This window comes from Neophocaena asiaeorientalis, unplaced genomic scaffold (genome assembly GCF_003031525.2).
Source record: "Neophocaena asiaeorientalis asiaeorientalis breed wild unplaced genomic scaffold, Neophocaena_asiaeorientalis_V1.1 scaffold312, whole genome shotgun sequence".
NCBI classification, from domain to species: domain Eukaryota; kingdom Metazoa; phylum Chordata; class Mammalia; order Artiodactyla; family Phocoenidae; genus Neophocaena; species Neophocaena asiaeorientalis.
In genome coordinates, this window is record NW_020174707.1 from 2,062,806 (window position 1) to 2,076,162 (window position 13,357).

Here is a 13,357-nt window from a genome sequence, read left to right on the forward strand (position 1 = left end):
GTGTGTTTTAAGCAGAAGAAACAACAGCTCCAAATGTCCCAAGGCAGGAACATGCCTGACATGTAAAGAACAACATGGAGCCGAGTGTGGCTAGGACAGCAGAGGTGGGGGAGTTGTAGGAGGTGAGGCCAGAGAGGCAATAAGCAGCCTGTGAGGATTTTATATAGATCATTGTAAAGACCTTAACTTTTACCCTAAGTGAGATGGGAATCCATTGGGGTTTTTTTTGGTTTTTTTGCCGCGGCATGCAGGATCTTACTTCCTTGACCAGGGATCAAACCTGTGTCCCCTGCATTGGGAGCACAGAGTCTTAACTACTCGACCACCAGGGAAGTCCCCCATTGGAGGGTTTTGAGCAGAAGAATGATATGCTCTGAGTTAACATTTTAAGTTTATTCTGATTGCTTTGCAGAAAAGGCACTTAGACTATTTTATTAATCCAAATAAAAGATGAGAGAGTCTGGAAGTATGGCAATAGTAGAAGTGGTGAGAAATGATCAGATTTTGAGTATGTTGTGAAGATACAGGCAACAGGATTTTTTAGTAGATGTGTTTCTTTTGAAGCATTACCGAAGTCTGCATGTGTGAGGGAGGGTTCATCAGGAACTGACAAGCATCAACTCTTTATAGACCCTCACTCTATTTGGGCCGCATACCTTTTTAAAAAATAAACTAGGGCAGTATGAATGACATATACCTCTGAAAATCTGGTAAAAGTTATGGACCTTCTCCCCAACAAAACCAAGTACTCCTGATGTCAGTTTACTTGAATTTCACCAAACTTAACCCACAAAGCTTCTAAAGGTCCCTATGGTTTATAGGACCATGTACAGGTTTCAGAAACCTAAAACATATCCAGGAGGGAGGCCAGTACACAGAATGTATACTGTCAAGTTCTTACATTGAACTAAAAATTTGTTTCTAAGCTGTCTATCAGCTAGCACATTGCCAGAAACAGTTATTCACCGAATGTAGTTTGTACGATAGACAAATGCTTCGTTAGCAGATACTTTTTGAGCATCTTCCATATGTCAAATGTTCTAGGTTCCAGGAACTCATGCTTCAACAAAGCAAAGCCCTGCCCTGAAAGAGCTTACTTTCTAATGGAGACAGACCTCCATTTTGTAAACAAACAGTATTTATACATCTGGTAACTGGTTCTTAGCACCTGTTATATGCCATACATCATTTTTCATTCTGGAGGCACAGTAGTAAACTAGATGATGTCTTTGCCCTCTTGGAGCATTTATTCTGGTGAGATCTGTATAGTATACATATTTTTTATGAGACCCATGATGCTCAGGTAAAATTCCCAGTACTGTGACCAGAGACAAGTTTTTCCCATGGGTAATCATAGAATATTGTATAATACGGTGGTTCTCAATCTTTAGCACATGTTAGAATCACCTGAAGGCTTTATTAAAACGCAGGTTGCTGGGGCCTGAGAAATTGCATTTTTAACAAGTTCTCAGATGCTGCTGATCTGGGTAACATGCTTTGGGAATCACTAGTATAATATCAGGGACATCTGTAGCAACATCCTTATTGTGTAATTGTAACAGAATTTCTACAGAGTTGTTCACTCCAGAGCACAATGGAATAATTCTGTGGAATGCCCAAAAGATGCTTAAGGCTTACTGTACAACTCTTGTACCTAGAGGAACATTTCCAGCCTGTTCCAAGAAAGGGGTGTTAGAAGGTATCCCTTGAACTCTTCAGTGACAATTTGAGGTTTTAGTTCTTGACACACAGCCCAAGTTCATCTGTTAAACGTTGCTGCTTAAAGGGGTGTTACGTATTCTTGTATTTTTACTTTTAATTTACTTAACACCCCACCCCCACCCCAAAAGGCAGCGTTGGAATCTTTTTTTTTCTTTTTCTTCATGACGATAATATATTAAATGTGAAACATTTTTATTTCAGAACTGTTCGCCAGGTGGCACAGGAGCAGTTCTTTTTAATGTGCACCAGATGTTGCATGGGACACAGGCCTTTACTCTTCTTCATTACTCTGCTCTTCACCGTTTTGGGGGTGAGACATTTTTTAATATACTTATCATTGTGATTCATTCTTGTACATGGAACAGTCAAGAATTCATGGTTTTAGCTTGTATTAAAGTTGGAGCAGTCTATATTTATTTTTAAAATATTAGTAATTTCCCATCCTATGTTAGTCCTTTACTCTAGTTAATTCTGGGTTTTTAAAAAGTGGATTCTGAACATGGACATGTAAATTCATATTATTCTACTTTATTGTTTCAGAGCACAGCCAGAGAGAGAGCTAAACATTCAGGCGACTACTTTACTCTTTTAAGGCACCTTCTTAATTATGCTTACAATAGTAATATTAATATACCCAATGCTGAAGTTCTTCTCAATAATGAAATTGATTGGCTTAAAAGAATTAGGGTAAGTTGCATTTAATACTGTGTTTATCATCAATAAATAAGATATTTTATTAATAGTTCATAGTTTTGAGCATTTTGGTTAAATGAAAAACAACAAAGAGTAATAAAAAGGACCAAAGAATATACTCTGTTGGTGGATATTACTAACTCATGATTCCCAGAATGAATGCGTAAGTAGTTTTGTCAAATGCCTTGCTTTAAGACTTGAGACACTGATATTCCGCTTCTTCCATTTTCAAATGGGCCCATTTTGCAAATTTTCATTTTAAAAAGTATTCTTGAATTGTTTTCATCAAAAAATGAGTCTGATAGACTAGCACTTAATTTAACTTTTGATCTTAACACCTGATACTTTTTACTTAGAGGTATGAGAATTTATTTCTGAAGAGATTGGTATCATTTAGCCTTCAGATTAGCATTTCTTCTACTAGTTTGTAAAGCCTACTTCTAGAAAGTTCTGAAGAGAAAAAATCTCTTAGAATGGAGAGGTTTGAAGCAATTGCCTCTGTCTAGCTCACTCTTGTTCTGACATCTCACCGCCCTTTTGTAAGTTAGGCATTTGATATTTTTCTTTGGCAGGATGATGTTAAAAGAACAGGTGAAACGGGTGTTGAAGAGACAATCTTGGAAGGTCACCTTGGAGTAACAAAAGAGTTACTGGCCTTTCAAACCCCTGAGAAAAAATATCATATAGGTTGTGAAAAAGGAGGTGCTAATCTCATTAAGGTAAGTTCTGTCGGCTTGGTCCTAAGCTATGTATCATTAACATTCTACATGTTCATTAGCAAATCTGTCTGGTTAATTTATGGTATCATGTCTTGGGTGTGTTTTCTTGATCATTTCTCTTTTCTACTTTTAAAGAATATAGAGGTAACAGTAACTTTTAAAATCGTTTCTAAATTTTGTACATGAATAAAATTTCAGTACTGTGTGAAGTAAGTAAGCACTATTTAATTTTTCTGTTTGGAAAATCTGAACTTTTTACTTCATCAGACTATTCAGAATGAGACAGACTTCTATTATGTAAGACTGTGCATATTTACCATGTTTCTTTGATGAGTTTTTTCACATAACGTGGTAACTCAAGGAAACAAAAAGTATCATTTTAGGACATTTCATTTTTATTCAAGATGAGCTTTGGTATACATGTGATTAAAAGAGTAAATTTACTTAATGTGAATTTTTGTTAAATGCTACAGTCAACTCATTCTTGATGAGTTTTTAACCTGAGAAATTAGGTTTGTTTGTTAATTGTAGTAAATAGTGTTTTGAAGTGGGATCTTTTTATTAGAAAATCTTAGTTTTCTGAAATGTAATGAAATCTTGAATTCTGACAATTAATTTAACATTATTTCCTTCCAAGAGACATTTCTTTCTTTAAAAAAAAAATACACACACATACGCATATGAAACTTTACATGTATTTTTATATAAATATGTATCATTGCTAATACATAATCCGTTTTTCACCTTTGTAGGAATTAATTGATGATTTCATCTTCCCTGCATCCAATGTTTACCTACGGTATATGAGAAATGGAGAACTGCCAGCTGAACAGGCTATTCCAGTCTGTAGTTCACCAGCTACCATTAATGCAGGCTTTGAGTTACTTGTAGCATTAGCTGTTGGCTGTGTGAGGAACCTCAAACAGATAGTAGATTCTTTGACTGAAATGTACTACATTGGCACAGCAATAACTAGTAAGTATTTTAAAATACAAAGTTCTGATGACAGTTCTCTAATGTGTTCAAATTCTGTTTTCCTTTTTTTTTTTGCGGTACCGGCACACGGGCCTCTCACTGTTGTGGCCTCTCCCGTTGCGGAGCACAGGCTCTGGACGCGCAGGCTCAGCGGCCATGGCTCACGGGCCCAGCCGCTCCGCGGCATGTGGGATCTTCCCGGACCAGGGCACGAACCTGTGTCCCCTGCATCGGCAGGTGGCCTCTCAACCACTGCGCCACCAGGGAAGCCCTGTTTTCTTTCTAGTAAACATCTTCAACTCATGTTTTCCTTTCAGCAACTAGTATAACGTTTAAGACCATTACAAGCAATGAGTCTTAATGTAGAAAAGTTTTCAGATGTTTGTTAAATGTCTTCCTGTAAGTGGTACAAGTATTGAGCAACAAATTTCATTTCAGTCAAATCTGGACTGAAATCCAAACTCCAGAATAATAAACAGTCAAAATAAATTTCAGAGTTCAAACTTAAAAATTCAAATTACATGCATTGGAAAACCTTTCAGGCCCCCACTTTAGAAGCTCTTTAATGTTATTTTCATATGAGTTCTAAGAAAATCTGGTTTTAAAGAGAAGAATGTGAGAAGATAACATTTTAGTGCCCTTGGTCCTCAGCTAATGCTCACATGAAGCCCATGAGACTATAGATCTTACTGATATAGAACTGAAGCTCAAAAGGGATGAGGGCAATATGAAATGACTGAGACAGCAGAAATAAGAAAGCAGACCACAGTGGAGGCTCTTCTGTTTTAGGAGAAAACCATTTATCTACAAAGCTTAAGAATATAATTGATTATGGTAAGTTTTTAAGAACATGTCAAATTATTTTTTGATATGTTATATTTTAGAATATAAGGACTTTTTAATAACATTTTAGGAGATTCTGGTTAAAGTTCTTAAAACGTTAGACAGTTATTCTATCAAGTTTGTATATAGTAGGGTGGGGGTTTTTGTTTGTTTGTCTTTAAACAAATCCACAGTTTTATTTATTTAATTTTCATAAGTTTAAACCCTCAAGGGGTACAGCAGCACACAGATTCTGTGGCTAGTGGCCTTAGCAGGAAGGTTGCTTTGGAATTTGACACGAACCAAGCCACTGTTTCCATGAGCACAAGTTACCTTTCCCCAGATTCTTCTGGTTTTGTTCAGTTTGCCACCAGGAGTCACTGTTGTTCTTTGCTTTGTACACATGAGCATATCTCTTGCCCAAGTAGAATTCAGTTTCATCTTGGGCATAAACACCTTCAGTTTTAAGAAGAGGAGCCCTCTGGTTTCACAGGACCCTGCTTATAGCCAGCAAAAATAGAGCCTTGGACCACAGCCTTCCAGACCTATTTGCTGTTTTAGAAGTCCTGTTCCCAGTGCTCCTCCACAGGCTCCAAGATGGCAGAAAGAGAAAGGCCACTTGTTTTTAAGTAGTACATTTGTGTGGTAAAAATTTCAACTACCAGAGAAGGATGTATTCTAAAACATTTTTCCTGCCCATTCCATTCCCCTGGTCCCCTTCAATAGCTGTAACCGTTATCTTCAGTTCATGTCTATCCTCCCAGAATCTCTGAGTGTGCAAAATCCACATACAAAATCTTTTTTTGTTTGTTTAGTTTTTTAACCACAGATTGGTGTGGAGTGCACAGTGTTCTTCACTTTGTTTTCCCCTTAATATATCTGTGATCATTTCCTATCAACACATAAATATTTATCTAAATCCGTTTATTAGCTATATACCTTTCAGTTCAATATACTATATAATTTATTTAATTGGTCTTATACATGATGATGTTTACATTGTTTCCAGGTTTATACTAGGTAGAGGGAGATAGGCAGTGATTTACAGTTCTCACAGAACTCAAATCCACTATCTCGTTTGCTCCTCAAAATAACATGGTGATTATAGGCAAAGCACGTCTTACTACATTTATTAAGAAGGAAACAGAGGCTTGCCTGAAGATGAAAGAGTTGGTAAGCATCAGAACCTGGATGTGAACCCAGGTGATATCTTAGGATTATTTAAAACTTAGTAAGCTATCATATGTTGATATATTTGTATAACATTTCATGCCGGAAGGAGTTTGAAGGCACTTGAAAAAAACATTAAAGTAGAAGAAGTTAAAGTTCATAATGACTAAATTATAATAAAGTTAAAAGTAAAGTTAACATGTAGAAATTAGCCTTGTATCATCTTGTGAGACTGCCATAGAAGCAACATCAGATAAAGCATGGGTTCATAGATGGTGGGGTAAGAAGCTATATAGTGGTATGTGTTGCTGTGTATCTTCAATTTGTTGAGGGTGAAATGCATACCTAGAGCACTATTTCAGGTGGCTATAGGAGTAGTGGAATTGTTGGTAATGTTAATTTATCAGCTTAATAAAGTCTAAAGTGGGCAAAATGTTTTTATTTGTGCTGCAAGAATCTTTTGTCTTCTCTCAGCTTGTGAAGCACTTACTGAGTGGGAATATCTGCCACCTGTTGGACCCCGCCCACCAAAAGGATTTGTGGGGCTGAAAAACGCTGGGGCTACTTGTTATATGAATTCTGTGATTCAGCAACTCTACATGATTCCATCCATTAGGAATGGTATTCTCGCAATTGAAGGCACAGGTAGCGATGTAGATGATGATATGTCTGGGGATGAGAAGCAGGACAACGAGGTAAATTTTATTTAGCAGTTTTGTTTTCTGTGTTTGAAGTTCTGATACGAGATACTGTTGTTCTCTCTTAGAAAGCGTTAGACTTACACTGGACCTGTTGGCAAATATTTGAAAATAAAGCTAGAATCTCCTGGCACAGACTGCTACCTCGACATAGTGCTCACTACCTAACAGACTTGCAACTACAGTTAATGTTCATGATAGTTTATACGTTTTAACGCAACAGTTAATGTACTCACTTTTGGGGGTTTGGTATAATTTAGAGTTTGTATAATTTTAAGAATCTTCATTTTTAGTAATAGTCTAAATTATACTTTTACTTTTCTATTTGATATTTTAATTGTGTATCTCCATTTATTTATGCCAAGATATGTGCTATGCCAGTTTCATTGTCTGTGTTCACTTTTAGATTACTTTTGCATTTCTCCCAGATCATAACTATTTTTGCTTAGGAAACAAACTTCTACTTGTGACAAAATTTAGACTCCTACCAAGTATCCAATGCAGAATAAAGCTGTGAAAAAATTAGGTTGTAGTGGTGGATCAGAGTTGACATAACTATGGCATCGTTCTTTAAAGAAGAGACTATGGCCAGACTTAAGCTGTGGTCATGTTTGTGTCCACGCTGTATTTCTTTGTTTTTATTTGACCTTTTCCTACTCATGGTGTTGTGTTGGTGAGAGCTGAAGAGAGAAGCCAGAGCATGCTCTGATTGTAGTAAATGTCTTAAATGGTTCTTTTCTCATTCCCTCTCTTCAGTCACCGAACTATTTGCTCTGAGGTAGTTTATCACTTACAGGGAGGGCTTCTGAAACATACACTAGACCCCAACTCTTCCCTAGGTCTACTGAACCGCATCATCCAGGGTTTGGGGTCTGAGCATTTTTACTTTTTTAAGAAGTTTCATAGGCATTGCTCACACCATATACCTAGTTAAGAACCACTGCTCTGGGTGAAAATTGGAGTTCAGATTCTAGTTCTGTGATTCATCACATCTCTAGGTTGTCGAGTTAAGCACAGTAGAGATAGCTAATTGTACCAGCAGACAAAGTATGATACAGTTCAAATAAGGTATCTCAACTTTGCTCTCATGGTACCCTCTGCTCTGTGTTGTCTCAGCACCCCATTGCACTGTGGGGTGTTTTGGTTTTGGTTTTTTGCCTGTGTGCTTTTTTCCTTCCCTAGACTAAGTTTCTCATGGGCAGGGACTGGACATTGTCTATTTCTACATCCACGTCCCACACAGAGTTCTGCAGCCACCATTCTCTTTCCATCTCTATAAATTTGACTATTCTAGGTACCTCATATAAGTGGAATCATACCGTATTTGTTTTTTTGTGACTGGCTTGTTTGACTTAACGTAACGACCATTTCATAGCATGTGTCAGAATTTCCTTTCTTTTAAAGGCTGAATAACATTCCTTTGAATGTATATACCACATTTTGTTTATCCATTTATTCATCAGTGGACATTTGGGTTGCTTCCACCTTTTTGTGGGCGGTGGTGCACACGGCGTGGCCTGCGGGATCTTAGTTCCCAACCAGAGATCAAACCCGCTTCCCTTGCATTGGGAGCATGGAGTCTTAACCACTGGACCGCCAGGGAAGTCCCTGATTCCACCTTTTGGTGGAATTCAAAATTGTGAGTAATGCTGCTCTGAACATGGGTGTACAAATATCTTTTCAGGACCTTTCTTGCAGTTCTTTTGGGTGTTTTACCCAGAAGTGGAATTGCTGGATCATTTTATAGTTTTATTTTTAATTTTTTTTAGGAACTGTTTTCTACAGTGGCTGCACCATTTTACATTTCCCACCAACAGTGTGCAAGGGTTCCAATTTCTTTGCACAGAACTTTATCATTTTCATGAGGTCCAGTATGTCTCTGTTCTTTCGTTGCCTGTGCATTTGGTGTCATATCCAATAAATCATTGTCAAATCCAGTGTCGTGAAGTTTTTGCTCTATGTTTTAGGAGTTACATAGTTTTAGCTCTTACATTCAAATCTTTGATCTGTATTGAGTAAATTTTTGTGTATAGTGTTAGGGAAAAGTCCAACCTTATTCCTTTGCATATGGATATCTAGTTTTTCCAACTAATCTTAATATGTATATTGTATTGAATGTTTACAAGTCTGAGCACTCTATATACATTGTCTCATTATAATTCTCACAACAGCTACATGAAGAATATGTTAACCCATTTACACATGAGGCACTTAATTGCTCAAAGTTACTTAGCTTATAAGTAGCAAAGCCTGCATTTGTATCCAGTTCAGTCTAAGTTAATCACTCTACTGTATTTTGCTATATTACCTACCTCTACGATACTTAGTGAGGGTTATTCCTTTATGACAACTCTTATGTGAAAGGGGTGAGGATATAAACACTGATACTGTAAACTAAAATTTATAAATTGAAAGTTAAGTGCTTTGGAAATAAATAGAAGTACAGGTGATTTGTTCACTAATCGTATAGCATTTGTCTCAACATATTTTTACTATACTTTGGAGTTAGGTTAGCTCATTAATGATAACTTTTGGTTTCTAGAGCAATGTTGATCCCAGAGATGATGTATTTGGATACCCTCAACAGTTTGAAGAGAAACCAGCATTAAGTAAAACAGAAGATAGGAAAGAGTACAATATTGGTGTTCTAAGACACCTTCAAGTCATCTTTGGTCATTTAGCTGCTTCTCGACTACAGTACTATGTACCCAGAGGATTTTGGAAACAGTTCAGGTAAACTATGGATGAATAGTAATTGGGATACTGCTTAAACCTTTATGACTATCTCATGACACTAACATTAAACTTCTAAAACCTATACTGGAAGGCACTTTTATGTTTAGTATTTAAGCAGTAGTAATAATCAAACTTTACTTCGTAGTTAGGTTTGTTTTCTCATTGTCCCCAAAGGAGGTAGAAAGTGTCATAGTAAGAGGCAGCATTCTTTAGTCTCTTCAGATGTTAATAATTTTTTATTTTGAAAGCTTCTAATATTTACATAAGTAGGGAGAAGAGTATGAACTCTTATGTATTCATCACTCAACTTCAACAGTTGTCAACTCACGGCCAATCTTATTTAATCTACACTGCCATCTACTTTTTAGATTGTTTTGAAGCAGATACATAATTTCATCCATAAATGTGTCAGTGTGTATCTCTAACGTCTTTTTTTTTAATGTGACCATGATACTATTATGTCTTATAAAAATTCCTTAATATCCTTGTCAATGTCTGATTTTACCCAATTACCTCATAACTTTTTTACTATAAATTTTTTGAAATCATGATCCAAGTGAAGTCCATATGCTGCAGATGTTGACATGACTCTTTAGTCTCTTCTAATCTTTTTTCACCCTTGTAGTTATTTGTTGGGGAGAAAAAAAAAGGTAGTTAGCTCTGTAAATTTTCCCATCTGGATTTTATTGATGGGATCCTTGTGGTGTTTTCTGTTTTCCTCAGTCCCCTGTATGTCATATAAATAGGTAGTGAGAGCCAGAGGCTTGATCAAATTCAGGTGTGATTTTTCTTTTTTTGGAGCAGATAGACAAGGCTTGCTTCATAGGTGATAACGATGACCTCAGTGAGAAGTACATAATGTCTGTCTGTCTGTGTCTTATAACAGCCATTGATCATCATTGCCTAAATGCAGCATTTCATGAGGATTACAAAATGGCAACATTCTAATTTTATCATTCTTTCATTTTTTAGCTAGAGGAGATCTATAAAGGAAAACTTCCCCATAGCAACTCTTTGGCTATTCTAATGTACAATTTTATAGGAAAGGTGCGATAAATACGTTGGGTTTTGTTGTTAATTTTTTAAAAATCTTCGATTATGTCTTGATCTTATTTCTCTGGCTTCATTTATTTCATTTGTTTTTATCATCGCCTATCATGTCGTGCACTGTGCTAAAATACTGTAGCACAACCACATATCTGTACTGTGTATGAGAATGCTGTAATCCTTCATAGCATTGGGTTTTTTAAATACTACTACTTTTTTTTTTTTTTCTGTTTTTTGGCCACACTGCACGCTTGTGGGATCTTAGTTCCCCAACCAGGGATTGAACCTGAGCCCTTTGCAGTGAAAGCACAGAGTCCTAACCACTGGACCACCAGGAGATTCCTGTAAATAATACTCCTTAGAATCCCTTCAAGGTATCTCCCAGACAGCTGAGAGCAGGGGAAGCAAAGGGTCACCTGACACTGCTACTCTTGTCCACCTTCCCTGCTTCGATCAGAGCAGCTCCCCTTTTGCCTACAAGGATACTACTTAGATTTCTTTTGAAACCACTGCTTTATAATACAATGACTCACCGTGTAAATTTCTCTAACTAGGCCCCCTACTTAATCCATACTTATTGGCTTGCATGCACCACCCTCCTTCCCAGCTCTGCTTTTGCTCTTTTGGTCCCATCACCTCTCAGCACCTCTCATCTTCCTCTCTGACTATTCCCGTTCTTATTCTTTCTCTAGCTTGTCTCGTCTCTGCCATAAGGCTTTTAGCATTTCTGTTCTACCTCTTCCAGATTACTCTCAAGCTTTTTGAGCTTTTGTCTTAAAATTTGTCATTCAGTTATAGTTATTGCTTATCTTATAATGCCCTTGCATTTTTGACTTCTCAATTAATTACTCCCTATGCTGTGGAGCTCGCAGTTTGTCTAGACTAGCACTTTTGGATTATCCACACTTTAGACACATAATATACTCTATACATAGTATACTCTAGATATACATGTGGGTTAGTTAACCACATTTCCCACCCCCGATTTTTTATATTGAAGAATTTCAAACCAACAGAAAAGGTAAAGTAGTATAATAATCACCTTTATGATATATACTCTTTACCCAGATTTACCAATTGTTAACATTTTGCCATATTTGCTTATATGTATACTTGGGTTTTGGTTTTTGTTTGTTTTTTCTAAACGAGTTGATAGTTGCAAATATGACACTTTAACTCCCCTGCATGCTTCCAAATGTATCCTCTAAGAATAAGGACATTTTCCTACGTAATGTTTAATACAATTATCACATGCATGAAATTTAATATTTAGTAACGCCTGATATTCAGCAATATGTATTTCCATTTCCCCAAAATATTCTTTTTTTTTTTTTTTTCCAATTCCAGACTGGTATCCTAGAAGGAATCACAAGAATTAGGTTGTTACCTCTTTAGTATTCTCTAAAATAATCTCCCTAACTTGTCATGACCTTTATGGTACTTCCTTGATTTGTATGATTATTTCCCCATGTTAGATTCAGGTTAAACTTTTTGGCAAGAAAACTACATAGGTGATGTTATTATATGCTTCTCATTGCATTCAGAGGCACATGGTATCAGTTTATCTGATTATTGGTGATGTTAGCTTTGATCCCTTGGTGTCTTAACAAATCTCTCCATTGTAAAATAGCTTTTAACAAGTGATATATTTGATTTCTAACTCACTATATGCAAATTTAACAGCTGAAATATAATTAGGGTGAGATTATTTGCTACGTAGTGAAAGTGTTACAAAAGAATTTATTAAAAGACAGTTCCTCTTGCATACTTAAATGTGTCATATCTGTTGCTTGAATGAATTCACTTATATACTCAATGGATATTACGTTATAAATACAAAATTAGATGTCATAGTTTCCAGCAGTGCCTAGGTTTTATTAGTATCACTTCTCATTTTATCATTCACATAATTGATATTTTCTTTTCTCAGGATTGATTTACCGAATTTAAATCCTCAGATTATTCAAAAGAGATGAACTGTAAAACAAGTCAAACCTTTCTCTTTTCGATCGGAAAAGTGAATTTAATTAAGAGTAAATATTATCTTTGCACTGTATCTGTAACCCAAAATTTAAGCAAAATGAAAGAAATGAAGTAGTAATTACCTGCGTAAGAGTGAGATCAGCCACCCAATTTTAACAGCGTCTTCAGTTGGATTCAAAATGCATGCTTATACTATATTACCTACAGAAACCATCCTTCTTGGAGCTATACTGTCCATCCAGCCACACCAGTAGTTTCATGGTATTTCTTCCCCACTGAAGTACCACTTTTACTATGAATCTCACTTTCTTCCCCACAGCAATTGATACATAAATGACATTTGTTTTTTTCTACTTCCTGTAGTTGAGGAATAAAATCTCAGTTTTTGTGGTGTCATTTGTGGTTGTATTGCTTTTTTCCTGAAAAATATATTGTATATATTGTTTTGGGAGTGTCGCACATTACATATTTTACTCCATTCATTTCTTAGGCTTTGGGGTGAGCCTGTTAATCTTCGTGAACAACATGATGCTTTAGAATTTTTTAATTCATTGGTGGATAGTTTAGATGAAGCTTTGAAAGCCTTAGGACACCCAGCTATGCTAAGTAAAGTTTTAGGAGGTTCCTTTGCTGATCAGAAGATTTGCCAAGGCTGCCCACATAGGTAAGTGCTAATTTCATACTTAAAGTGTATGTTGTACTGTTTATTTTTACTATTAGTTATGTACAAAAGTGAAGTACGCTACCGCTTACTAAATACCTGAGGTTGGATGAATTACATATTACACATAC

General features: G+C 36.3%; 1 protein-coding gene and 1 pseudogene across 1 annotated transcript in view; one reads left to right on the forward strand and one right to left on the reverse strand.

The window, feature by feature from the left end:
• LOC112409616 (probable ubiquitin carboxyl-terminal hydrolase FAF-X) overlaps positions 1 to 13,357 on the forward strand; it is a 77,668-nt gene that overhangs the window by 48,187 nt on the left and 16,124 nt on the right. The window contains exons 21-27 of the mRNA XM_024759837.1: positions 1,924 to 2,032; positions 2,263 to 2,409; positions 2,988 to 3,134; positions 3,887 to 4,109; positions 6,576 to 6,796; positions 9,342 to 9,532; positions 13,056 to 13,229. Of these exons, the coding sequence (XP_024615605.1) occupies positions 1,924 to 2,032; positions 2,263 to 2,409; positions 2,988 to 3,134; positions 3,887 to 4,109; positions 6,576 to 6,796; positions 9,342 to 9,532; positions 13,056 to 13,229 (1,212 nt within the window). The remainder of the gene's footprint in view (positions 1 to 1,923; positions 2,033 to 2,262; positions 2,410 to 2,987; positions 3,135 to 3,886; positions 4,110 to 6,575; positions 6,797 to 9,341; positions 9,533 to 13,055; positions 13,230 to 13,357) is intronic.
• LOC112409626 (60S ribosomal protein L35a pseudogene) lies at positions 4,379 to 6,060 on the reverse strand (annotated as a pseudogene).